General features: G+C 38.1%; 1 protein-coding gene across 1 annotated transcript in view; it reads right to left on the bottom strand.

Moving 5' to 3' along the window:
• Positions 1-27,307, bottom strand: part of CFTR (CF transmembrane conductance regulator) — a 188,051-nt gene that overhangs the window by 3,370 nt on the left and 157,374 nt on the right. The window contains exons 23-25 of the mRNA XM_047097293.1: positions 22,620-22,775; positions 10,545-10,634; positions 512-684 (exon numbers count right to left, since the gene is read on the bottom strand). Coding sequence (XP_046953249.1) covers positions 512-684; positions 10,545-10,634; positions 22,620-22,775 — 419 coding nt within the window. The remainder of the gene's footprint in view (positions 1-511; positions 685-10,544; positions 10,635-22,619; positions 22,776-27,307) is intronic.

The raw sequence follows: 27,307 nt of genomic DNA, 5'->3' as shown, positions 1-27,307 counted from the left end.
TCTTTAAATTACTTATCTTTCTTTGAATACTTTTATTAACATAATGCTGATTTAGAGTTGGCCACAATCAGCTTCCCAACCATGGGGCAGATTCTAAGTTTCCATAAATAAATAGGACAGATACTTTGAAGAAAATTTCACAAATAAGTACATTTTATTATCATGTGGAATCACCAGTGGTTCTTTTGTGCTCTAAAAAGTCTTACCATATAAATGGCACATAGAGGAAAATCATAAGAATCAGATTATGCCTATGTAACTAAGTATTTCATCATGTTTTGACAAGGGGGAGAGTTTGTATGAAATTCCAAAATTATACTCAGAAGAGAACACAGGGCTCTTATACCAGGATATAAGCACTTGTGCTCACATCATATAGTGGCTTTTCCACTGGGCAGTCATTTCATATGTAGTGAGGGATCCTCCACTTGCAGACATGACAGCCTAATGGGAACCGGTATCAGTATGAAGTAGGCCTCAAAGATTAAATGGCAGGAATTCTGAAACTCACATTGGATCCAAATGAGCACTAGGTTCATCAAGCAGTAAGATTTTTGCCTTACTGAGAACAGATCTGGCCAAGCACATCAACTGCTTGTGGCCATGGCTTAGGACATAACCCCCATCCACCAGGACAAAATCGAGCTTCCCAGGAAATTGCTCTATCACAGATCTGAGTCCAACCTGCAGAAAAGAGAGAAAACATTGGATAATTCAGATACCACAAGGTTAAAGACACTCGAGAGGTTGACAGTCTAAAAAGACACAAGGCAGTCTGAAAGTTTAAATTTTATATCAACCACCCATCACCCCTGCTGTTTGGGTTTGATTGAACCAAAGTCTACATATAATCTTTGCGGCTCTAAAGGATAAGCCTATGACTTGTTTCAGCTCTGTACTTAATTTGGGAAGTTTTCAGTGAGTGCTTATTATGTGCCAGGTACTCCTCATAGGGGTTGAAGAAATCATAAATGGCACATGGCCCCCGCAAGGCTCAGGATCTATAAAGACATACATAAATAATTACAACACAATTGAATACATGCTAGAAGAGATAATAGTATTAAACGCAGTTATTTGCTCTATCATGACAGATTCTTTTATTATACTTTCCATTCTCTACTTTGTCATAATAGCGCATGAAAATTAGAAAATAATCAACTGGGGAGCTGCTTCAATTCATAAAAACTGATTTTAAGAAATTGATGAAACTATGAAGTAAAAAGATGTACAATAGCGGTATATTACTAAGAGATTTAAAGGTGCTTAGATATTGAGGTGGAATATGAGAGTTGTGTTAGGGCCAGTGGCTTATTTTTTCAAGCTAGATAGGAAATAATAAGGTGAAAATGCGAACAAGATATAGAAACAAATTCTTTTCAAATAAGATAAAAATTATTGACATCTTGGTTATTATTCAGATAAATGTGCATTAACTTTTATTTTCTTTTATATTATTTTATTTTAAACATTTATTTTATTTTTGAGAGAGAGAGGGACAGAGAGAGAGGGAGACACAGAATCCAAAGCAAGCTCCAGGCTCAGAGCTGTCAGCACAGAGCCCGACATGGGGCTCGAACTCACAGACCGCGAGGTCATGACCTGAGCCAAAGTTGGACGCTCTACCAACTGAGCCACCCAGGTGCCCCTATTTTTTGCCAAATATTGCTGAGTGTTTGAGGGCCAAGAGATACATGGATGATGACTGCCCCCTACTCTTGGGGAGTCTGGGATTTAGTATTGGGAAGTAAGATACAATACTAATTATAATACAGGCAGAATGGGATAATGGCTTTAGGAAATATCCCTGAATTCAGCAATGAATTCACAGATGGCCCATATCACCACGTTTGATCAGCAAATATTAACTGTACGCCCATGAGATGTATTGCAGGTGACACTTCTTTCCTTGACTGGGTTCTCATTAAAGCAATCTCACTTTGTAAGAATTTATTAATTTTGAAAAGAGTTTCTGTAATGGTCGGGAATGTAAACATATTAATTAGACAAGGGGGAGTTCTCTGGTATATCCTGGAAGACTCAAACGTAAAATTACTTTCAGCTCCAAGGATCTGAGAATATGAATAAAGACACTGGGTGGACCTGTGTCCTTTCTTTCTGTCTTCGCCTTTTTGCTTTTACTTGGCTTCAGCCTGGGAACCTGCTATGTCTCTTACAATACTTGCCTCCAGATTCTCCTTCAGCTAGAATCCCATATCTACCCCTTTGTAGAAACCTCAAAAAAAAAAAAACTACTGTGTATCTGTTGTCTCCACTACCTCCCAACATAGAACTTTTTTCTTCTTTGAACATGTATCCCTTGGTTTATGAGAAACCACATACCTATGACCACTTAGGAGCCTGTGTGGGCAGCTCTCCCTCTTCCTGTCCTCTGAATATTAGTCTTCCTTACCCCTAACTCTCTAAACTCTCCTTCTGAGAACCCATTTATTCTTAGGGTATCAACCACCACAAATAAACTAATGATTTTTCAAATCTTTATCTCTAGCCCTGGACATATTTCCAATATTTCTTAAATCCTTCTCCTTGCCAACCCCATTGTGGTGGCCCTCATTATCTCTTAAGCTTTACACTATAAATCCCAAGTGGTTCGATTTGTCAACTGACCACACAAACACCCCAGGGATCCTTCTAAAGTACAAATTTGACCCTCTCATTTCTGTTTGAAATCTCTTCCTGACAGAATAAAGCTGAGCTCTCTCACATGACATAAAAGGCATCCAGAGTCAAATCCCCTCCACCCTGCTTCCAGTGGCCCCAAACAGCTTGTAGTTCCCTTTACACCCTGACATACCCTTCTGACTATCCCTGATCATCCTTTACATAGTCAGGCATGTAGCCATGACAGTATTTGTGGAAGTTTCCCCTGTTACACTGCCTCTATGCTCTTTAGCTCTATGTGTCCCCTGTGTAATGGGGACAGTGTAGAGACACATTGTCAGTCTTGACACATTTATTCATTTGTTCAACAAATATGTACTGAGCTCCTAGAATGCTGGCCAAAAAAAAAAAAAAAGGAAAAACCAAAACCAAACCAAACCAAAACAAAACAAAACAACCCAACATAGTTTTGATGAATGCAAAAGTGAATCCAAACTTAAAAATGACAAGTGATAAATGAATGAGAGCTGATTTTGTCCTGCCGGTATAGAGTACAATAGTAGACTAGCCACTTCCCCTGTCTGTGTGCTTTTTTTTTTTTTTTCCTCATCTTGACAACTATAAAATCCCTTCAAAATAAAAGTATAAAATTACATTTCCTTTTTTGTAACAGGTTGAAATAAGATCTAAACCTAGTTTGAACTGACCCCAAAACCTCTTTATTTATTTATTTATTTATTTATTTATTTATTTATTTATTTATTTATTTTGAGAGAGAGTGCATGTGCGCAGGTGGGGGAGGGGCAGAGGGAAGCAGAGGTGAGAATCTTAAGCATACTCCATGCTCCATATAGAGCCTGATGACATGGAGCTAGATCTCACAAACTGTAAGATCATGACCTGAGCCAAAATCAAGAGTTGGATGCTTAAATGACTGAGCCACCCGGGTGCCTCTAAAACTAGAAGTTTCTTAACACTGATAAGGATTTTTTTTTTTAATTTTAAGTCAAATTAACCACCAAGAAAAGCACAGATTAGACGGATGTTACCAAGACTTAGTGAGGTGATCGTTTCACATTGCGTAGAATTATCAAATCATTACATTGTACGCTTGAAACTAATAGTGTTCTATGTCAATTATGCTTCAACTAAAAAAATAAAAGTACTGATTAAAGATTGGAGCTCTGGGGCGCCTGGGTGGCGCAGTCGGTTAAGCGTCCGACTTCAGCCAGGTCACGATCTCGCGGTCTGTGAGTTCGAGCCCCGCGTCAGGCTCTGGGCTGATGGCTCAGAGCCTGGAGCCTGTTTCCGATTCTGTGTCTCCCTCTCTCTCTGCCCCTCCCCCGTTCATGCTCTGTCTCTCTCTGTCCCAAAAATAAATAAACGTTGGAAAAAAAAAAAAAATAAAGATTGGAGCTCTGAAGTCAAACAAAAGTGGCTTTGAATCTGCACTTCACCACCCATTTACTGATGGTATCAGGTGTGTTTCTGTAAGTCTCATTGACCTCACTTGAAAAAAATGAGGAAATTAACAAGATAGACTTCAAAGAACTGTACTGAGGATTAAATGAGATAATTTGTTGAAAAAGGTTACTACAGAACATGGCACATGGTAAGTACCTAATCCACACTATTAGTTGTGTCAGAACTTGGGAAATTCCAAGGACATGGACCTGGTCACTGAAACACTACCCTGGTATGACAAGATTAGCTTGATATGCCACAAATCAAAATTTGTAAGATTTTGCCTTCGCAAGTTGCCTTGGAAAGTAAGTTAGCAGGAAGTACTGCAATACTACTAATTTATATCATACCTCTAATAACGAGGTTGAGCTTTTGGTAAGAATGTAGTGGCATGTACAATATTCTCCCTCTAGATCCACACCAATCGTACACTAATTTCCCAAGCCACCTTACTATATTATATTTTGCATGTGTTTTCTCTCAACAGAAACTATTTCTTAAGTAAATAACTAAGTACCTAAATATCTATCACTGTCAGTATTTGGAGAACAAAGTTCCAAAAAATAAAAGACAGTGAGACAGACCAAGCTAGAGTATATTTTGCAATATTCCTATCTCACTGTTTTACTTACAATCAAGTATAGTAAAAAAAAATCTTCAGTCATATTCACTAGAGAAAGATCAACATGACTTAGTAAAGCTTTAGGTTTTGAAGTAAGTGAACATGTCAATTACCTATTTCCTGCCAGATATTGTCATAGGTTTTGGAGAGCAAATGGGAAGCAAGACATACTAATAATTGTTTTTTAAAAGCACAAGGTTGGGGCGCCTGGGTGGCGCAGTCGGTTAAGCGTCTGACTTCAGCCAGGTCACGATCTCGCGGTCAGGGAGTTCGAGCCCCGCGACAGGCTCTGGGCTGATGGCTCTGAGCCTGGAGCCTGTTTCCGATTCTGTGTCTCCCTCTGTCTCTGCCCCTCCCCCGTTCATGCTCTGTCTCTCTCTGTCCCAAAAATAAATAAACGTTGAAAAAAAAATTAAAAAAAGAAAAAAGCACAAGGTTATTATTATAACTCTATGTGTAACCAACTTAATGTGATGGTAAGAATGGCTTAAATTAGCCTACTGATTATTTGAATATAAATGACTGCTCAGTTACGCATTCTTTAATAGACTTTTAATGAGGGTTTATTAAATTCTGGGTACTATGGCAGACCTGGGGATTCAAAGATGAATAACACTAGGCCCTGCCTTGAAGAAGAAACTCACGGTCTAGATATGGACAAAAATAGTAAGTGAGAAATTACTGTTCAAAGTGCTGTGAGATCAACTGATGAATGGATAAAGAAATTGTGGTTTATATACACAATGGAGTACTACGTGGCAATGAGAAAGAATGAAATATGGCCCTTTGTAGCAACGTGGATGGAACTGGAGAGTGTGATGCTAAGTGAAATAAGCCATACAGAGAAAGACAGATACCAGATGTTTTCACTCTTATGTGGATCCTGAGAAACTTAACAGAAACCCATTGGGGAAGGGAAGGAAAAAAAAAAAAAAGAGGTTAGAGTGGGAGAGAGCCAAAGCATAAGACTCTTAAAAACTGAGAACAAACTGAGGGTTGATGGGGGGTGGGAGGGAGGGGAGGGTGGGTGATGGGTATTGAGGAGGGCACCTTTTGGGATGAGCACTGGGTGTTGTATGGAAACCAATTTGACAATAAATTTCATATATTGAAAAAAAAATAAAAAAAAACAGTGCTGTGAGAAAAAAAAAAAGATTGAAATGGTAATTGCTGATTTAGCAGAATTCGTTATATGTTCATGTATATACATTAATATATACATATATAGTCCTAATATGTTATTTATATATACACCACAAATTATTTTTCAGTAGATTAAAAATAAATATAAATTTTAGCTTATCTCCATCCAAACTAAGGTAAATTAAGATTTACTAGAATCTAAACATTTCTAATTATTTTTATTCCAACTTGGCATGAAAAATAAATAAAAGCATCAATAGTTCGTGGGTATGAAGAACTTTACAACAAAAGAATTTGCCAGCCTTATTTAGTTGAGTTGATCAATCATATGTATTTACAAAGAAAAAAATTGGCTTGTGACATATCAAACAAAAAAATTTATTAGAGTCTGTAAAGGACCAGACATTCTCTTCAAAATGTTGACTTTTGCTATTGCTCTCTGGAATGTTATTATGGAACAAGAGCTTGCTCTTGTGACAAGAAAACATGGGGAAAAAACCCAGAAAAGTAAATTGTGGTTGGACTGCATAGTCCATTCACAGGCAGTTGTAAAAACAGACCCTCTCAACTCCTTTAGACACTTTTTTTTTTTGCTACTCTGAAGGTTTTTCAGGACACTGTTTCTGCTATTTAGCCTGCTCTTTAAATTTTTTTAAGTTTGTTTATGTAGTTATTTATTTATTGAGAGAGAGAGAGAGAGAGAGAGAGAGAGAGAGAGAGAGAATCCCAAGCAGGCTCTGTACTGTCAGCACAGCGTCTGATGCAGGGCTCAAACTCATGAACCAGAAGATCATGACCTGAGCCAAAATGAAGAGTCAGACGCTTAACTACCTGAACCACCCAAGAGCCCCTAGTTTGCTCTTTAAAATAACTTACCTGACTATCAATGTGTTAGGAAGGGACCTATTTTATAAGTTATCTACCAAACAAACAATTACCAAAGATCCTTCATCTAAAACCAACAGATGTGTTGCTTAGACCATAGATAACTAAGAAAGCTTGCTGCGGTAAAAGCATGTGAACCAGAAGTCAAAGGATGGAGCTGTTCTAGCATCTACCAAGCCCCTCAGACTTCTCAAGGCTCAGGGTGCTCATTGTTAATGGCAACACCTGTTGCCATTGTACTAATGGCAAACTAATCACAAAGCTATCTTCATGATAGATCACACGTGAATCATTTGTTTATCCACTTAAACAAATGAGTCAAATCATTCATTCAAAAAATGAATGAAGTCATTTATTCATTCAATCAACCAATATTTATTGACCAGCATCCACATTGCAACACTACTGTAAGCACTAGAAACACTGCAGTGAATGGGACAACATCCCTGCCCTCAAGGGACTTACAATCTGATGGGGGACATGAGCAAGTTAAGAGGTAAGTCTGTCCCATGTAAAGAATGCTATGAAAGGCCTGGAGGTATAGGAGGTGTGGACCATCACAGCAGGTTTCTGGAAGAAGTGATATGCAAGAAGAGACCAAATGATGAGTGGGAGCAGGAAGTAAAGGGCTGGCAGGGTTTCCCAGATACAGAGAACAGCATGAGAAAAAGCCTCTGGAGAACAGAGAACACATGGTGCTTTAGAGGAACTGGATCATGGTAAACAGGGGGAGGCTGGGGCATGGGTTTAGACAGGCAAGCCAAGATCGAAGCATGAAGGACCTTGGAAGCCACCTTAAGCAGTGTGGACTTGGTCTAAAGGACCAGTAAAGAGCCATAGAAAGGAGAGAAACAAGTGATTGGGTACATGGTTAAGAAGGATTACCAGAGCTCCAAAGAGCAGAATGAATTATAGGAAGTCAATGAGAGCGAAACCACCTAGGAGCCTAAGCAACCACATGAGAGTTAGTAGTAGTGTCAGATGGGGATGGAAACATTCTAGATATTGGCAGGAGACAGTATTAACAGGACGTGATAGAGTGGAGACAGGTGAAGAAATCAGTAGTCAAGAATAAATTCCAGGTCTTGGCTTTGGGCAACTAGAGGGTGCTTATGCCATTTGCTGGAATTAGGAACACAGGACAGTTGTATGCATAGGGGAGATAAAGTAACTATAGAAACAAGGTGCTTGTCCATGCTGAGATGTCAGGTAGGGAGCTGACAGGCAGATTTGGGAATCATCAGTATAGAGGTATTAGTTAGAGCCAAGAGGTTGCATCAAATTTCCAAGGAAGAATAAGTACAATAGGACAAAATTAGGATTCTGTCAAACATCAACATTTAAGAGATGGCTAGGTGAAGATCAAATGGGAATAGGATCATAATAGCTAACAGTCACTTAATGCCCATTATGTGTCAGGCACTACGCTTGCCAATTATATGAAAGCCTGAAAAGTTATAAGAACTCTACCAATTTACTGAGCCACAATGTTAGGCATCCGTTTTTTTTCCCCCTTGGGATTCAGTCTCTTGAAATTTTCTTTGGTCTACATAGCTGATAAAGTCAGTGCTCCTGGGGGAGAAGTTATCTGGCCCTAAGTCATTTGGGGATGGGGGAATTACACCATCTCAGTTCTAGGTCTTAAATAGAAATTCTCTTTCCTTCCTTTGGACTTGCTTTAAATTCATCCATAGAACAATGAGGCTCAGCATGTCAAGATGAAGGTGTGGGCCTAGGGCACAAAGGCAAAGGAAGCCGTTTGTGCTAGCTTTCCTTCTAAGTCTTAGAACTAGTAACGAGGCACGATCATCATGGCTTCACAAAATCTAATCCAGATCAGCTCTAGAATAAAGTTTCACACTGGAGTATGGGGCCAAATGCAAGGTAGGAATAAAGTGTATCTTGGCCTGGTGTTGTCATCGTGTGTACTTCTGATTTTTATCTGGAGGAAAGGGGAGTTATGAAGGAGGCACTGTTGAGATAAGATCCAGGTGTTTGGCTATCAGTTCATTTCCCTCTATTGACACAAGTCATATCAAGGTCACAGACAGGACTAGATGAGACGCCATTTGTCCTGGTTTGCCCCAGACAATACTGGTTTATGTCTTTTTGTCCTAGTATCCTGTCAAGTTTAGAAACTGACACACCCCAAAATGTTCCTGTTTGAATAAATTATATGATAAACCACTTGGGACAAAAGCCTAGGACTTGTAACGTTTAAACTAATGCTTTTCTACTATCTGCTTCTGTGGGCTGTTGTGCATTTGTATGCCATCTGTAGGCCTCCTCAACAGAAAGTTATCATTACTACTCAAAGCACATGATATGAATGCCACCATCTCCATCACCATCTCCATTTATGAATAGCAAAGTATTTTTTTGAAGCAGTAGAAGAGAGCTAAATACGAGCTCATCAAATGAAAATCTAGACAGGTAAAATTTCTGTGTTATACTGGTATTTAAAATGTTAGGCATGTCTTTTAAAATTTCATATTATTTTTAAGACCTTGATTTCCTGTAAATTTTATTGTGACTTGGCAGTAGTTGCAGATTTTATAAAGTCTAACGTCTTCCCTAGTTTCTCTCCCACCACACTGTGTTCCTATAGTTCATTCTCTGAAGTCACATCAAAGCTCCTAAAATGTGTCACTTGCAATTTAGTTAATGTTTTCTTTAAAACCCTTGTTTGGTGGGTAATAAGGAAACTTTGATAATAAAAATAGTTAATCTAAGTGTATTTTATGAGGGGCATATGAAGGTTGGGCACCCAGTGGGTGACTGTTTAACACTTACAAGCATGTCAATGCTCCTGGCAACATCTACTCTGAAGGGAGGCACAAAAGGGAGGAACATTTGGAGTTAACAGAATTGGGCTACAATAAAGACCAAAACTATGGGAAAATAGTGGAATAAAGTTGTTCTCTAAGAAGACCTTTGAATCTCAATGTTCTTAGGCCCCATAATTGCAGTCTGCCACCAATCAGGGCTTTGGACGTAAACCTCAAATTTAATGAAATAGAACAGTTTATGTTCCCTTTTTCTTTCACATAATGCCTCTGTGTCCAAGAATGGTTAAGGAAATCAAGAATTTCACTCCCTGTACCCTAAATTCTTCCATATGGTGCCTTTAACTATAATGAACCACCTATTGGGTAAATACGGGGTATTATTTAGGAATTTTTATTCCATTTCAATCCATATATTTCCTATGTGGTCCTATTGACCTCAAGAGATGGAGCAGGCCACATCTAGGTCATGTGACTTTTTGCCTGGAAAGGCTCACAGCCACATCCCATGAAGGCAACTGATTCCTGATGATTTCTAGAGAAGACGGTGGCCATTTGCAGGTGCTCCAGAAAGACCATCACCTCTCTGTGCTAAACCCAAGCTTCCTAGAGAAGTTTATCATGTCAAAAACCAAAGCCTCTCCTTGTGCTGGGAATGCTTTCAGAACCCAGACAGAAAGTGGATGAGAAAGTGTAGAGAGAGGACACTCTGAATCACAACTAATCCTGGTGCCCTATAAGGTGACTGGGTCTCTCCCAGTTTCTGTCTCATTGATATACACTGGTAGTGAAGAAGGCCAAGGGAATGATACCTCTGGGGCCTGTGATGGGAGACTCGCCACAGAGGAAGGGGTAGGTCTAGTCCAAGGTACTAGGGGCCCCAGGTATGTTAGTGTTTTCCACTTTAAAGTTATACATGCACATACATGCATAAAGGTAAGTGTGTAAAACTATTTCAGCTATGACAACCACTCTTGTATATAAGCTACCTTTTTCAAAATTATTTCAGTTAGCATCCTTACCTCATCGGCAACTTTCCATATTTCTTGATCATTCCACTGTCCATAGGGATCCAAGTTTTTTCTAAATGTCCCAGAAAATATAAATACTTTCTATAGCAATAAAGAGAAAAAAGAGGAAAGTATGAGTAACCTAAATATCTTTTAATGTTTCCATTATTTTATTGCAAAATACTTCAAGCAGAAAAAAATACTTTAAAATAACAATAAATGTCTGTGTACTTACCATCCAGTTTTCTTAGATTTTAAGGTTTTATCATAGTTGCTTTGCATCTTCTTTACAGACATAAAGCATTACAGCTACATTAGAAGCCCCTTGTGAACACTTATCTAATCCCAATGTCCTTAGGTTAAAGAAATTGAGACCATTGAAAGTTGTGGGAAATTAAAACTCTGTTTTATCACAGCACTTTTCCTTATCATGAGCAAATATAAAATTGAGCAGTTAAAAAATTATGCTTATGAGTTATAAATAACTTGTTAGAACAAATTCCTATTTTGTTCATGTATTTTCCTTGGATTCCTTGGGTAAGCCTAGCTTCCTAAAGGGTTTGGAGAGTGTATGAATTTACAGACACTTACTCAAACACACATGTCCACCTGGCCTATAAACCAAGGCACACTTTACTTGTGCGAAGAAAGCCACCACTTACACATCAGTGAAAAAAAGTGGAAATCAAATATTTGTTTAATTGAATGCACATAAGGGATGAGGTGGATCCCGCTGAGATGACAAAATGCCAATCTAATTCCTTGCAAGGAGTGTTGCACAACTATCACTCTGAGACACTCTCCTGCCAAGTCAATGTCCACTTGGGTCAGCCTGTGTGGCTGGAAAAAGTGTTTTAAAAAGAAAACCGCTGTCCCACTGAGAAGTGCTGATGCAGCAGTACTGCTATTATTTCGTCCTCTCTGGGCATATGGGTGAACTGAAAAATACTCTTGATGTTAACATTCAGAATAATTTTTTTTTCTTTGCCCTTTTTCTTTGGCCTTTGGTTAACATCCAGTAAAGAGAATTAAGAACTAAATGTTCTGAAGTCTGAGTTTTCACAAATTGCCTTACACTGAGAAAGAAAGTTCGGTGACCCTCTGACCTACAAGGAACTGGACAAGACAGGTGGGCTCCAGATTTATGGCATCTATGCCTCTTGGCAGAACGAGAATATTCCCACTGTGGCAGCCAAGTTCAAAGAGGATCACATTAGAGACCTCACTCCCCAGGGCACCATTTATAGCTTAAAGAACTAAGTTGTACCAAATATCTCAGGAACCTTCTGATGAGAGCAACAAGAAGACTTGTGCTGGTATTTCTTAACCTGCATCAAAATCATCTTCCTTAGGGGCACTTATAATGCTTTGCACAAGTGACTACAAGGCATGAATATATGACTCATAAGATCCTAAGATATGATAGATAGATTTGTGCATCTTTCTACAAGATTTCCAGTAAAGGAAAGTCATGCCCAAATAAGCTAAGGAAAAACAGACAAAGAGTATTATCAGGGAATTCTGATAAACTAAGAATTAAACAAGAATTGGCTCTGAAAATTCAAGTCAATTCATTATTTAAGCAATTGGGTTGATTTAGTACCTAAAGTTCAAAGGCTTACCAAGGGAATTTTGCTATTCACTGTTTCTTTACATTTTTTTCTTTTAATATTGTGGTTCTTTATACAAAAGGTTTCTAGCATTATTGAGAAAGACAGGAGATAGCAACTATGGGGGTTTACCAAATATCAGACCACGTTTCACACACTTTGGAGAGGTTATCTCCACTGGGAACCAAAAAGCTACAACACAGAGCTTCATTTTATGGCAGGTTTACCATATGCCAGGTAAGGATCCATATAAGCATTATCTCTTTTCATCTTCAAATCAGCCTAATGTAATAAATCCTATTATTTCACATGAAGAAATCACAGCTGGGAGAAGTTAAGTGACTTGTCCAACATCATTTAGCTGGATTCAAACCCAAGTGTGTTTGTTTCCAAATCTGTTTCTTGTCACTACAGCAAAATGTCTCAAGTTCTATGCCAACCAGTTTTTATTCCTGATCTGGAGCTCTGGAATTATTAAGGTTGGGCAGAAGCAGCCCAATGGGTCTATAAAGAGCTGATCAGTGTCAGCAGCATAGTCTTTGTTTAAGTACTGCTAGCCATCCCCTGGCCAGAGGCTCAGTTCCTGAACTGTGAATGGAGAGGTTTGCTTCCTCTTCCTAGGCAGGGCCTGGGTTGAAGCAATTTACATGGGCTACAGTGTCTTTGTAACCTTCAAGGATATTTACACAGCCAGTGGAACAGGACAATAGGAAAATTTTACTTTGGCCAAATGGAATAATGTCATTATTCTGGAGGACCATGGGTGGAGGCCGAAGGTATCATAACAACAAAGCAGACACAGAAGTTATCAAAGGCAATGTGGCTTGCAAAGACGCTGTAACAGTGTAGCTCTGGCACAGGAAGTGTACCTACGAACAGGAACCCAAGCTCTTTCAGCCTCAGTGTTCTCACTATAAAATGGGGAAATGCCACCTTTCCTCTCAAACCTATTCTACCTATAGGCTTTCCCATTTTGATAAATGTACAGCAACTTCACTTCCTCAGTCTAGAAACTTTGGAGTCACCCATGACTTATCTTTCTCCCTGATCCTCCCAAAAGGAATCAATCATCAGTCCTGTGGATTTCCCGCCAAATATATCTCAAATGCGGTTATTTCTCCAGCCCTCCTGCCACTATATAGTTCAAAACACCTATCTCTCTCTGGAACACTGTAAGAACCTCCTAATTGATTTCTTTCTTCTCACTCTTGCCTCCCTCCCGGTCTACTTTTATTTAGCAACCAAAACAATCACTACACATATAAATTGGATTATGTCATTAACCTTTTAAAAAACCTTTGGCTTTCTGTTACATTCAAGGCAAAATGTAAAATTCTTAAGATGGCCTACAGACCCTACATGACTTAGCCCCTTCTACTTCTTTGGGATCATTTAGTGCCCTGCTCTACCTCCTTCCTTTTTCATCCCAGCTACATGGCTTTATTTCACTTCCCCAGTTTCTTCACACATTCTTTCTTCCTGCCTAAGAATCTCATCTTATACATTCTTTCCATGGCCAACTACATTCTTCAGGCCTCAAATTAAATGCCACTTCCTCAGAGCTATCTATCTTGATCCTCAAAGCCAAATAAGGTACCCAAAATATGATACAGAATACATGTATTTTACTTCCATAGCTTATAGTGAATGTTAAAATTACATATGCATTTGTGAACTTTGCTTTTTTTAAAAAAATTTTTAATGTTTATTTATTTTTGAGAGACAGAGAGACACAGAGCATGAATGGGGGAGGGGGAGGGAGAGAGAGGGAGACACAGAATCTGAAGCAGGCTCCAGGCTCTGAGCTGTCAGCACAGAGCCCAATGCAGGGCTCGAACCCGTGAGCCGTGAGATCATGACTTGAGCTGAAGTTGGATGCTCAACTGACTGAGCCACTCAGACACCTCGAGCTTTTGCTTTTAATAAGCACTTCTTCTCCTATACCATAAATTTACTGTGTATCCTAGCAAACAGGCATTATATCTAGCATGTGCTCAATAAATGCTGCCTGAATGAATAAATGGGCTGATATGGGAATAAAAAGTAAAAAAATATAAAAACATTGCTCAACATATTATTTTTCTTCATTTCAGAAGAAGAGTTACTACCACCTATACTCGTTAAAGTAATAATACTACCTACCCATTAAAACTTTGGTCTTTCCATATAATTGCTTGAGAAATTGTATGCCTAACTTTTTCTCATAATAGCTTAATAGTTTATATTAATACTTATCAAGCATATAGCAATATGCGACATATTAATTTTATTTAAAATAGATATATGTTCAAAATTGTGAAGGAAGAAAACTGTGGAAATTGGAAAAATGTGGAAAGCCAAAGTCTTAGATGTAGGGATCTGATACTACTCTGAAATTCTGTAGGTCTTTTGTTTATAGTTTATTGTCTAGCATTCAAGTAATGCTTTAATTTTAATTAAAAAAAATCAACTGAATAGACTGGTTCAGTTAGAATTAAATTTCACACAATTCACTAAACATTTCATTCCTGTCTTATAAATAGTATCTCTTCCTCTGCTGGTCAGGGGCACCAGCAGGTGTCTTAGTTCTGTTTTCTAAACTGTTTGAAGTTTCCACAAAGGCATCTCTAAAGCTGAGAGGTCCTTGGAGGTCACTTATGTCCTCTTCCCTGGTTTACAAATGAAACAGCCAAGGCCCTGAGAAGTGATGTGGCGTGGCCAAGGTGACACAGACGTATTTATAGCAAAAAATAGACCTGAAACCAAAAATCACAATGATCCTCTCTTTTAAGAAACTGTTCACCAATAGGAAAATGAGGATGTGCAAATATTTGATATTTATTTAATGTCAGGTATGTATGGCATAAAGAGCAATTCCTGGGACTCAAGGAAGAATAAAGAGAGAACCATTGTTCACGAGCTGACTAATCTCTTTCCTGAAGCTGATTCCTCAACTCCTCAACTCAGTGCAGACAGCTGAGCCTACGTGGGGTGCTCAGAGCTGGTCACATATCACTGCAGCAGGCAGTATGATTCAATCTTGGATATCAATGAAAAACAAAAGAGCAGTTTGACTTTCATGGCTATTGAATATAGCATAAATTAAATAAGCAGGAGGAATGACTCCTTATCCTGTTTATGTATACAGTGCTGTTTTGTTTTGGCCAGAAGGGAAATATATATATATAGCCAAAAATAATATACATATATATATATATTTATGGCCAAAACAAAACAGCACTGTGTATATATATGTTTATATATACATATAACATCTATACGTATATAATTTTATTAAAATGTGGCTCCAATGCTTCTAAGCATCACAGTGGCTGTGATCTTACCTTCTAGAAATGCCTGCAAGATTGTATTATAAGTTGAATCTGTACGATACAAATCCATCCAACTTGAACAAATCAAGATTCTAAGGTTGTATTATAGAATGTCTAAAAATAAATGTTGTTTGGCTTTTAAGAATATCTATTAATGAGAACAAGGTGAATGAAGTATTTATTACTCAAAAATGCCCAAGATTTACAATAGAGAATAATTTTATAATGTTAATGTACATATCATTTATTTATATGTAAATGACTGCATGTAAGATGTTCAAATATTTGTTTCCTGTAAAGTCATTTCATGTTTCACAACCTTTTATACTACAACTTTCCAGTATACACTTTTTTTAGAGACAGAATTTTAAAAAATGATTTCCAGGTCTGACAAAATTGTAAAATTTCAAATTTTTAGGCTCAGAAACAGTAAAGTTGTGTTGTACTAATATCCATACTAGTTAATTTTCTCTTCTTTTTCTTTTTTTTTTTATTTTTAATTTTTTTTTTCAACGTTTATTTATTTTTGGGACAGAGAGAGACAGAGCATGAGCGGGGGAGGGGCAGAGACAGAGGGAGACACAGAATCGGAAACAGGCTCCAGGCTCTGAGCCATCAGCCCAGAGCCCGACGCGGGGCTCGAACTCCCGGACCGCGAGATCGTGACCTGGCTGAAGTCGGACGCTTAACCGACTGCGCCACCCAGGCGCCCCACTTCTTTTTCTTTTTTAAAAAAACTTTATGTCTATTTATTTTGGGGGGGGGGAGAGAGAGAGAGAGAGAGAGAGAGAGAGAGAGAGAGAGCCAGCCTGAGTGGGGGAAGGGCAGAGAGAGGGAGACATAGAAACCGAAGCAGGCTCCAGGCTCTGAGCTGTCAGCACAGAGCCCGATGCAGGGATTGAACCCACTAACTGTGAGATCATGACCTGAGCTGAAGTTGGGCACTTAACTGAGTCACCCAGGCACCCCTTTTTCTTTTTTTCTAAGCAAACTTTGCCCCCAAGATGGGCTCAAACTCAGGACCCTAAGATCAAGAGTCATATGCTCCACCTACTGAGCCATCCAGGCACCCCTTCTCTTCTCCCTTGAATTCAGCACTTCACCCCCACTGTCTCTTCACCACAGTCGAGGCTCTTACCACATCACAGTTGGAGAGTTTCTCAGCCCATCTCCCTGCCTCCCATGCTGCCTCCTGGAAGTCCGTTCTCCACATGCTGCCAGCAGCAGCGTACCCTTCTGCCAACCCTTACCATCCTCTTCAATGCGTTCCTTACTGGGCCATTTCAGTACTTACCAAATCTTTCCCTCCTCCCTCTAATACTGCCTAACACATGACCTCCCCTGCCCTTTATGACCCAACTCTTTCTAGTCCTCTTCTTTGTGTTTGTTCATAATATCCTTATCTGTCTGGGATCCTGGAATATCCTTTCCATAATTCCCTGTCCCTAACCTTTCTAAAACCCTAAAATGAGTGTATGGCCCATTATGACCCATCTTAATTATCACTGCTCTGGGAAACTGCCCATACTCATTTATTCATTCCTAGAGCATATTTCTAATCTAATATAAAAATGAAGGAGACACGATCCCTGTCCGCAAGGAACTGTAAATAATAATTACCATTGTCACAACACAGTGTATTGCACTTACTATGTGCCAGGGTGTAGTCTCAATACTTGTTACTTTACTCATTTTATATTCATGAAAACCTAATGAATATAGGTAGGTAGGTAATAACCTAAAATTATGTTCATTTTATAGACAAGGAAACTAAAGCTCAGAGAAATCAAATAACTTGCCTAAGCTTACAATAGCTAGTAAAATTCAGATACTGACAGAACCACAGTCTCTTGTAAAATAAGCCAAGAATTTGGTGATTCTGCACAAGACAATGTATATTAAGTGCCTAACATGTAAGCTATTGTATATGCTATATAAGAGACAGAAAAATCTTTAAGGAAAAAAATCTATGTTTTATTCACCATTTCTATTATATTATTTTTGCCTGTCTTCTTTGATTGTTGATGGGTTTTTTTAGTTTAGTGTTTTTCAGAGAGAGAGAGAGAGCAGGAGAGGGGCAGAGAGAGAGGGAGAAAGAGAATCCCAAGCAGGCTCTGTGCTGTCAGTTTCACAAACAATGAGATCATGACCTGAGCCAAAATCAAGAGTTGGACACTCAACTGACTGAGCCACTCAGGTGCCCTGGTTGTTGATGATTTTGTGTTTAAATCTTGCTTCCTTAACTAGAATGTATACACAGTATTTATAATACTAAGTGGAAATTAAGCAAATACACAGATAATTCTAACACAAGACAATGGAAAGTGCCAGGAGAGACTTATAAACAAAGTCCTAGATCCCATATGGGTTTAAGATGTGGGGATGGAGAGCTGGGGTTTGAGTCACGGTTATGGGGGAAGGGGGGGTCAGAAAAGGCCATTTGACAGATTTGCATTTGAGAGGCCAACATAACTATGGTGAAGGAAGACCATCTCAGACAGAGGAAGTGCATAAACAGATGAAATGAGAGAAAAGTAAGGTATCTTTCATGGAACAGTAAGTCCAGTTTGTCTGAAACTGAGACATGCCCAGGTGTGAAGAGTGGTGGATGTGACCGGAAAGGTTGGGTCAGGACCTAACTGTCAGGGACCTAAACCACGGATGTAAGAATCTGGACCTTATTCAGTGGAGAAGGAGTGGCCTAGTAGGTTTTTGGTTTGGTGAATCACAAAACTGGAACATTGCACTTAAAAGGTTAATTTGTGGAATGGGAGAAGATATTTGCAAATGACATATCAGATAAAGGGTTAGTATCCAAAATGTATAAAGAACTGATCAAACTCAACACCCAAAAAACCAATAATCCAGTGAAGAAATGGGCAAAAGACATGAAGAGACACTTCTCCAAAGAATACATCCAGATGGCCAACACATGAAAAAATGCTCAACATCACTCATCATCAGGGAAATACAAATCAAAATCACAATGAGATACCACCTCACACCTTTCAGAATGGCTAACATTAACAACTCAGGCAACAACAGATGTTGGCGAGGGTGCGGAGAAAGAGGATCTCTTTTCCACTGCTGGTGGGAATGCACACTGGTGCAGCCCCTCTGGAAAACAGTACAGAGGTTTCTCAAAAAATTAAAACTAGAACTACCCTTTATTCAAAGGATACAGGTATGCTGTTTTGAAGGGACATATGCACCCCAATGTTTATAGCAGTGCTATCAACAATAGCCAAAGTATGGAAAGAGCCCAAATGTCTATCAATGGATGAATGGATAAAGAAGATGTGGTATATATATACAATGGAGTATTACTCAGCAATCAAAAAGAATGAAATCTTGCCATTTGCAGCTACGTGGATGGAACTAGAAGGTATAATGCTAAGCAAAATTAGAGAAAGACATATATCATATGACTTCACTCATATGAGGACTTTAAGACACAGAATAGATGAACACAAGGGAAGGGAAGCAAAAATAATATAAAAACAGGGAGGGGGACAAAACATAAGAGACTCTTAAATATGGAGAACAAACAGAGGGTTACTAGAGGGGTCCTGGGAGGCGGTACGGGCTAAATGGGTAAGGGGCATTAAGGAATCTACTCCTGAAATCATTGTTGCACTATATGCTAACTAACTTGGATATAAATTTTAAAAATAAAATTAAAAAATAATAAAATAAAATAAAAGGTTACTTTGTGTGCAACATAAAATGGACAGACACAAAGAAGAGAAGAGGAGGAGAAATAAGGAAGGATACAATGACATGGTGGAAGCAGCAATAACAGGGCTTACAACTGTATTCACTCTCATAATTACCCACAGCACTCCCTGAACAAGCCTACCTTGACTCATAACTATATTTAATTAACTTTCTTTGGTTTATTAGTTTGGTTTCTTCTTTTGATCTGACTTATGGCAACGAGTTCAGTTTTGAGCTTCTCACTGAAAGGTCATAGGTGGGATTGGGACCTCAATACTTTTCACATAACTGTAGAATTTATAGTATATAGAATGATATTATGCTATAATTTAAGCATATGGGAATTTCACAACTAATTATTAAATTGTTAATTATTATTAAACTGAATGAGAACTGCTGCTGCACTCCCAATTTCATTGCTCAGATCTACAGATACATGTTTTGGCCCTATCTGATATCCTTCACAGCAAAAGATGTTCCATGGTGGAAGTCATGTGCGCATGGATTATTTTCAGGTTATGTGGTCTTGCAAGTATAGCCCTAATTATTTGCTCAGAAGAGCTTGCAGTCTTTCAAAGTTGTAACGGAAGCTTGCAAATACATTAAAAATTATTTTTTTTCTGTCTTTCAAGAATAAAGTACTTAGCAAAGTTCCAGGCTGATAAACAATTTCAAGTCTTAGTGTTCGATTTGTCTAAGGCAATGGGGCTCCGACTATAGGCCTCAATGCTTCCTCTCCATGTCCCCAGAACTCACAGGTAAAATGAAACAAAGAAGGATCCACCTTGAAATGTACACAGTACCCTTTTCTCTAGGCTGGTGCAATTTCAAAGATTGCTTTCTAGCTATAGGAGAGAATGCACACATATGCACACACATGTGTACACACACATGCACACACACAAAAACACAGATCAAGAACTTGCCCAAACTAATGACATCTTGTGATTCCATAGCTGATGTCTCAGGATTACTATGATTGGGACAAAAGGTTTTTGTTCAAAGGTCCTGTTTCATGTGACTAAAAACAAGTGACTGACCCAGAGAGATCTGATGTCTCCATGACAGAGATGCTCTTGCGAGGTCAGAAATATGGAATGAAGAAAAGTAGAAAGGCAAACAAAACCAGTTCTTCTCAGATTTTGTTTTAGGTTTATTTATTTATTTTGAGAGAGAGAGAATGTGGATGGGGGAGGTGAACAGAAAGAAGGATAAAGAGAGTATCTGAAGCAGGCTCTGTGCCATCAGCGCAGAGCCCGATGAAGGGCTAGAATCCACGAAACCTTGAGACCATGACCTGAGCCAAAATCAAGAGTCAGACACTTAATGACTGAGCCATCCAGGCACCCCAACAGCTCTTCTTGGATTTTTAATCACTTCTTCCTTCCTTCTTTCTTTTTAAAGATCAAATTGTAGGCAAAGAAGAAAAAATTACTTAATTTGAACTTCTAAAGCAAAGTTAGGAAAATAAAAGCATCTTCTAGTTTGGATATTAAAAAGGTATGAGGAGTTTGCCCTCTCTTTCTTGGGCACTCAATATTCTCAAGATGTCACTGTAGAAAAAATAGTACATTTTTCTACAGATATCCCTGTGATACTAGCAGACAGTCCCAGAAACCAGGGTTATAATCTAATGAGATGCACCTACATTAACATGATCACACATTTTTGAAGGCGGATCCCAAAGTATTTTTTGTTCAGTTTATATTATTTTATGAAGCTTGAAGCCATAGAAGAGGGAAAATGAAAAAAGGCAGGTTTGAAAGATTTACTTTAGCAGAAAGGCAAGATAAAGAATTTTCATAACTCTGGTTCACATGGTTTCCCTCCAGGTCTTGCATATTTAGGTTCCTAAACAGAACATATATTTTTTTTAAAAAAAAAAATCTATCAAAATGGCAGATAAACTAAAGGATTCCACTGGAATTAATTTTTAGAGTCAATCTGTATGAATAAGAATGACAGCAAAATAAAAGCTTCACTACTGCAATTAAAAATGGGACCAGGAGGGGCGCCTGGGTGGCGCAGTCGGTTAAGCGTCCGACATCAGCCAGGTCACGATCTCGCGGTCCGGGAGTTCGAGCCCCGCGTCAGGCTTGGGCTGATGGCTCGGAGCCTGGAGCCTGTTTCCGATTCTGTGTCTCCCTCTCTCTCTGCCCCTCCCCTGTTCATGCTCTGTCTCTCTCTGTCCCCAAAATAAATAAACGTTGAAAAAAAAAATTAAAAAAAAAAAATGGGACCAGGAGACTCAGAGTCAAATGAACGGCAACGCTTCTTGGACAACCAGATTCTATCCTGTGTTCTTCAACATCGCTCTCTTGCCTAAGGTTATCACCTTGGGATGTTCATATTCCCAGTGTTTATCTTTAGGCCATCTGACAATCTTTTTTTTTTTTTTTTTTGGTCTGAAAAAACAATATTGCTTTTGAAAAGTTCCACCAGGAATCAGCTTCTGGCAATATGGCAAAGTCTAGACAAAAAAATTAAAAACATCAGTCTAGCAGTTACAATATTTAGTGCCTCATTAGTTGAGAAAAGCAAATGTTCCACTGAGGTAATCCATCAAGATTACCTCAAGCTTTTTTCTCGGGCTAGATTTATAGTCAATCTACCTGGAGATGGTCCTGGTATTTTAATTTTGTGTTAAAAGTAGACAATTGTTAGAATGTGCTAGTAGAATGGATTTATACTATTAGGACAAAAGGAGCAATGTGGTAACTAAAGCAGTGAATAATGCCCACAGAAAAGAAGGCAAATGCCAGTAGAAATGCAACACATGCCTTTCAGATTCTGCTTCAGTAAAGACATTCCTTGGTTTCCACTGAGATCATTTTAAACTAGATAGGCTGCTATTTCTTCTCATATGTAAGAAATTCTCTTGTACAATGACACGGATAGAATGCAACCAAGCCAGTGAAGCCAGAGATCCTTTGTGACCGAAATCAAAGAGTGACATTTAAAAAAAAATAGCTACAGATTAATCTGACATGGTTCATTTTATCCAAAGAACAAAAACCAATCACTACACTTTCTATTTTCAATTCCACTCCTTGCTGCTTCCAAGTACTTCTTCCTCCAGCAGCAGCATAATTTATATCTTGAAAAGCATTTCTCAGCCTGCTGTGATGGCTAACTTGGAGCTCAGACCACTGAAGGAGGGGGAAAAAGCTGATTAAAGCGAAGTCCCAGGCTCCCACCATGGATTGCATCTTCTGGGAGACACTATCAAAACTATTAATAGTTCAATAACTATATGGCATAGAGTTCCAAACTTTCAGAGATGGTTTTCTTTTTCCCCATGAAAAGGTTACATTGCGGTAAAAAAGACAGCAATAAATAAATATATTTTTACAAGAAACTGTGATTGTTTTGAGTTGAAGTGTCAAATAATGGTAAAAAAAATATCTATTTAGCCGCTTTTCTTTCTTGACCAAGTCATTCTGACTTACCTGGGGGATCACCCCAAAGGCTTTCCTCCACTCTTGCAAAGGTATCGAATACCAAGACACACCATCTATTTGGATTTCTCCTTCAGTGTTCAGCAGTCTCAAAAGAGCCGATAACAAAGTACTCTTCCCTGATCCAGTTCTTCCCAAGAGGCCCACCTAGAAAACAAGAGGGATAGAATTACTCCTGTGACATACAGATACCATACCAGAAATGTTACCTGGTATTATGCTTCAATAAAAAATATCAGAACAGTTTTTTTAACATTACCAGGGGAAGATTTCAACTTATTCATTCAAAGCTTTCTGTACACTCTCAGTTCTGACCAATATTGATCTTAGGCAGAGCAACCCTGGAGGAGAATATAGAAACTGGCCATATGGAATTGGACTCTTCATTCTGGACCTTTCATTTATCACTGACCTTTACTAATGGCAAAAAGGTGAAAAATCGCCCATTTTGCATCAAGGAAAACAAACATACAGTGTCCTAATGCATACCATTTCTAAGGATGGCCTTAAGCCAAAAGCAGGGACCTATATAGTTTGACCTAGTTCCTGAATGAATATGAGCTTGAAAATGAATGAATCTGAAATAGTTCTAACACGTAGATACTTCCCCTCATAAAGGAAGCACAAGTTTAGGCCTGACCATAAACAAGAATAAGTTCAGTGAGCTCTATGTTCCCAGAGAGGGCAGGCTGAACCTTGCCATTCAGTGCATAGGCACTTGGACAGCTGTCAGATTGCATTCTTACATCTGTGCTGACTGGCAGGAAGAAAATCTGGAGAAGCAAAAAGGATATTAAGAAAACAACTATTCTTGTTACTAAAAGACTGTAAAAGCGTAAAACAGAAGTGAGAACTCCAGGCATTGCAAGGGGAGATCAGGTGCTTCAGGTAGCCCACAGGGACCTCAAGTCTGTGTTCCACGTGGGCTTAGATCCAGCACTTGGAAGAAGATGCTTTAAGTGGGATAGAACATTCCTGCAGTCATTAACTGAATACTGAATAACAGCCTGATATTTAGTAGCACTGAATAAATGTGCACTTCTTTCCTTTTATTTGATTTCTCTTTCTCTTTTATCATTTAACTTTTTTTTATAGGACAGCTGAGCCAATGGTTTTTTACAGTAATGCTTTTTATACTATCTGTGGCAAAGAAAAGTTTTGTTTATTTGTATCTAGTCCATTGCAAATCAGTACTTTAAAAAAGAAAACATAATAAAAATGAATTTCTACATGCTTACTCTCAATTCCTATACTTATCAGAGACCCCAAACAGCTTATAAACCAGAACCAGTTCATGGACCACAAAGAATACTTTAGAGCTTATAACAATCTGCAGTAATAACTTTCTGAATACTTATTAAGAATCTGGTAATAAACTAGGCATTTGGGATAAATTGGTAAACAATAATGACACCATGTCTTTTGTTCGTAAGAGCTCTGTAATGAGACTTTCACAAATGCTTGTTATCTGAGACAACTGAGAAAATAAGATAAACCACAATCTATACACAACACCCTTTTGAGGTTCTTCATACTGCTAATCAGAATCAGTAATATTTTACTTATTTTTTTCTTGGTTATTACTTGTGTTAACACCAAGAATTTAAGTTTAATAAGCACAGGGTGATCTGTGTTTCCATTGAATTCTCAGCACCTTCCAATGTGATGGGTTCACATAAAATTCTCAATAAATACTTGTTTGGATTCACTGAGGGACAATCAGGTGGAAGGATGAATGAATGGATAAATAGACACATGGATTGGGTGGATGGATGGATGGATAGATGGAAAGAAGGGAGAAAGAAAGAGAGGAAAAGGAAGAAGGAGGGAGAGAAGGCAGATGAATAGACAAACTTATTTAGTTGATCTAACAAGAAAACAAATTTAGTTAATTTTGGTGAATTACAAGATGAACTCTTAATTAAAAATCTTGTGAAATTTCATATGCACACCTCCATTTCTGAATCAGCCCATGCTTTACAAACATATTCATCATATGTTATGATTTTTGAAACACAACAGTAAAACTTTTATAAGCAATCTGAATATGCTTTGTATAGATGAGGTATGGGGGAAGGGACGTTCAATAAGAGAAAGTGATTTACTTTAAAGTCATATCACAAATTTAATCAGACAACAAAAAGAAATAAAAGGCATTCAGACTGGCAAGGGAGCAGTAAAAATTTCACTATTTTCAGATGACATGATAGTCTATATAGAAAACCCAAAAGACTCCACCAAAAAATTGCTAGATCTGACACACGAATTTAGTAAAGTCACAGGATACAAAATCAATGTACAGAAATCTGTTGCATTTCTATGCACCAATACTGAAACACTAGAAAGAGAAATTAAGAAAATAATATCATTTATAATTGCACCCCAAATAATAAGATACTTAGGAGTAAACCTAACCAAAGAGGTGAAAGACCTCTACTCTGAAAAGTATAAAACACTGATGAGAGAAATTTAAGATGACACAAACAAATGGAAAGACATTCCATGCTCATGGGTTGGAAGAACAAATATTGCTAAAATGTCTATAGCACCCAAAGCAATCTACACATTTAATGCAATCCCTATCAAAATAACAGTCTTTTTCATGGAGTTAGAACAAACAATCCTAAAATTTGCATGAAACCACACACACACACACACACACACACACACACACACACACACACACACCAAATAGCCAAAGCAACCTTGAAAAAGAAAAGCAAAGCTGGAGGCATCACAATTCTGGACTTCAAGTTATATTACAAAGCTGTAGTGATCAAAACAGTATGGTATTGGCACAAAAAGAGACACATAAATCAATGAAACGGAATAGGAAACCCAGAAGTAACCCACAACTATCTGGTCAGTTAATCTTCAACAAAGCAGGAAAGAATACCCAATGGTAAAAAAGACAGTCTCTTCAACAAATGGTGCTGGGAAAACTGGAAAGCAACATGCAAAAGAAAGAAACTGGACCACTTTCTTATACCATACACAAAAATAAATTCAAAATGGATGCAAGGCCTACATGTGAGACCTGAAACCATAAAATCCTATAAGAGAGCACAGGCAATAACCTCTTTGGCATCGTCCATAGCAACTTTTTTCTAGATACGTTTCCAGGTGCAAAGGAAACAAAAGCAAAGATAAACTATTGGAATGACATCAACATAAAAAACTTCTGAACAGTAGAGGAAATAATCAATAAAACTAAAAGGCAACCTACAGGGTAGGAGAAGATATTTGTAAATGACGTATCTCATAAAGGGTTTGTATCTAAAATATCTAAATAACTTTTAAAACTTAACATCCAAAAAATGAATAATCCAACTAAAAATGGGCAGAAGACATGAATAGACTTTTCTCCAAAGAAGACATCCAGATGGCCAACAGACACATGAAAAAATGTTCATTGCTCATCATCAGGGAAATACAAATCAAAACTACAATGAGATATCACCTCACACCTGTCAGAATGGCTAAAATCAGTAACACAAGAAACAACAGTTTTTGGTGACAGTGTGAAGAAAGGGGAACTGTCTTGCACTTGCACTGTGGTAAACTTTCCACTGTGGAAAACAGTATGGAGGTTCCTCAGAAAATTAAAACTAGAGCTACCCTACAGTCCAGCTATCACACGACTAGGTATTTACCCAAGGAATACAAAAACACTAGTTCAAAGGGATACATACACCCTGATGTTTATAGGAACATTATCAACAATAGCCAAATTATGGGAATAGCCCAAGTGTTCAACAACTGATGAATGGATAAGGAAGATGTGGTATAAGTATATACACACATAGATACAAACATGCATACATACATACATACATACATACATAATGGAATATGACTCAGCCATAAAAAAGAATGAAATCTTGTCATTTTCAATGACATGGATGGAGCTAGAGTATCATGCTAAGTAAACTAAGTCAGTCAGAGAAGGACAAATACCACATGATTTCACTCATATGTGGAATTTAAGAAACAAAATAAAATGAGCAAAGGGAAAAAAGAGAGAGGCAAACAGAAACAAGAAAGAGGCAAACAAGAGAGAGGCAAACAAGAAACAGTCTTAACTATAGAGACAAACTGATGGTTACCAGAGAGGAGGTGGGTGGGGGGATGGGAAAATAGGTGACAGTGATTAAGGAGTGTACTTGTGATGAGCACGGGGTGTTGTATGGAAGTGACGAACCCCTATATTGTACCTCTGAAATTAACATTAAACTCTATGTTAGCTAACTGGAATTTAAATAAAAACTTTAAAAAAATAAATAGAAAAATAATAATAGGGTGATATCACAATTTTTTTACAAAAAGTACCTTGAGGTCCAGAACCCCATATGATTAGTCAAGGTTCTAATAACTGAGATAAATGACCATGTTCTCTTTCAAACAGCACATATTGAAATTTTTAGAAAACTCAGTTTTTTTGTCGGTATAGGAGTAAATTGAGAGGCAATGTGTAAATCTTATGTTTAGCTTTAAAGTTTTTAGCTTTTCTCTGCTTCTTCTGTATTATTGAATTGCCGATATTGCATTGTGTCTGACATGTTTTTAACTGCAAAGAATCTTATTGGCCCATACCTAACAAAGTCTTTTTGTTTATATAATTGGCACATAATAATTCCTTTCCGGGATTTGTTTTTCCAGGCTTCTCAGTGATCTGTTGA

Source organism: Lynx rufus, unplaced genomic scaffold (assembly GCF_022079265.1).
Source record: "Lynx rufus isolate CCGP_SWC_20201006 ecotype Redwood Valley unplaced genomic scaffold, mLynRuf1.p SCAF_4, whole genome shotgun sequence".
Classification (NCBI taxonomy): Eukaryota; Metazoa; Chordata; class Mammalia; order Carnivora; family Felidae; genus Lynx; species Lynx rufus.
This window is presented reverse-complemented; position numbering and strand designations above follow the sequence as displayed.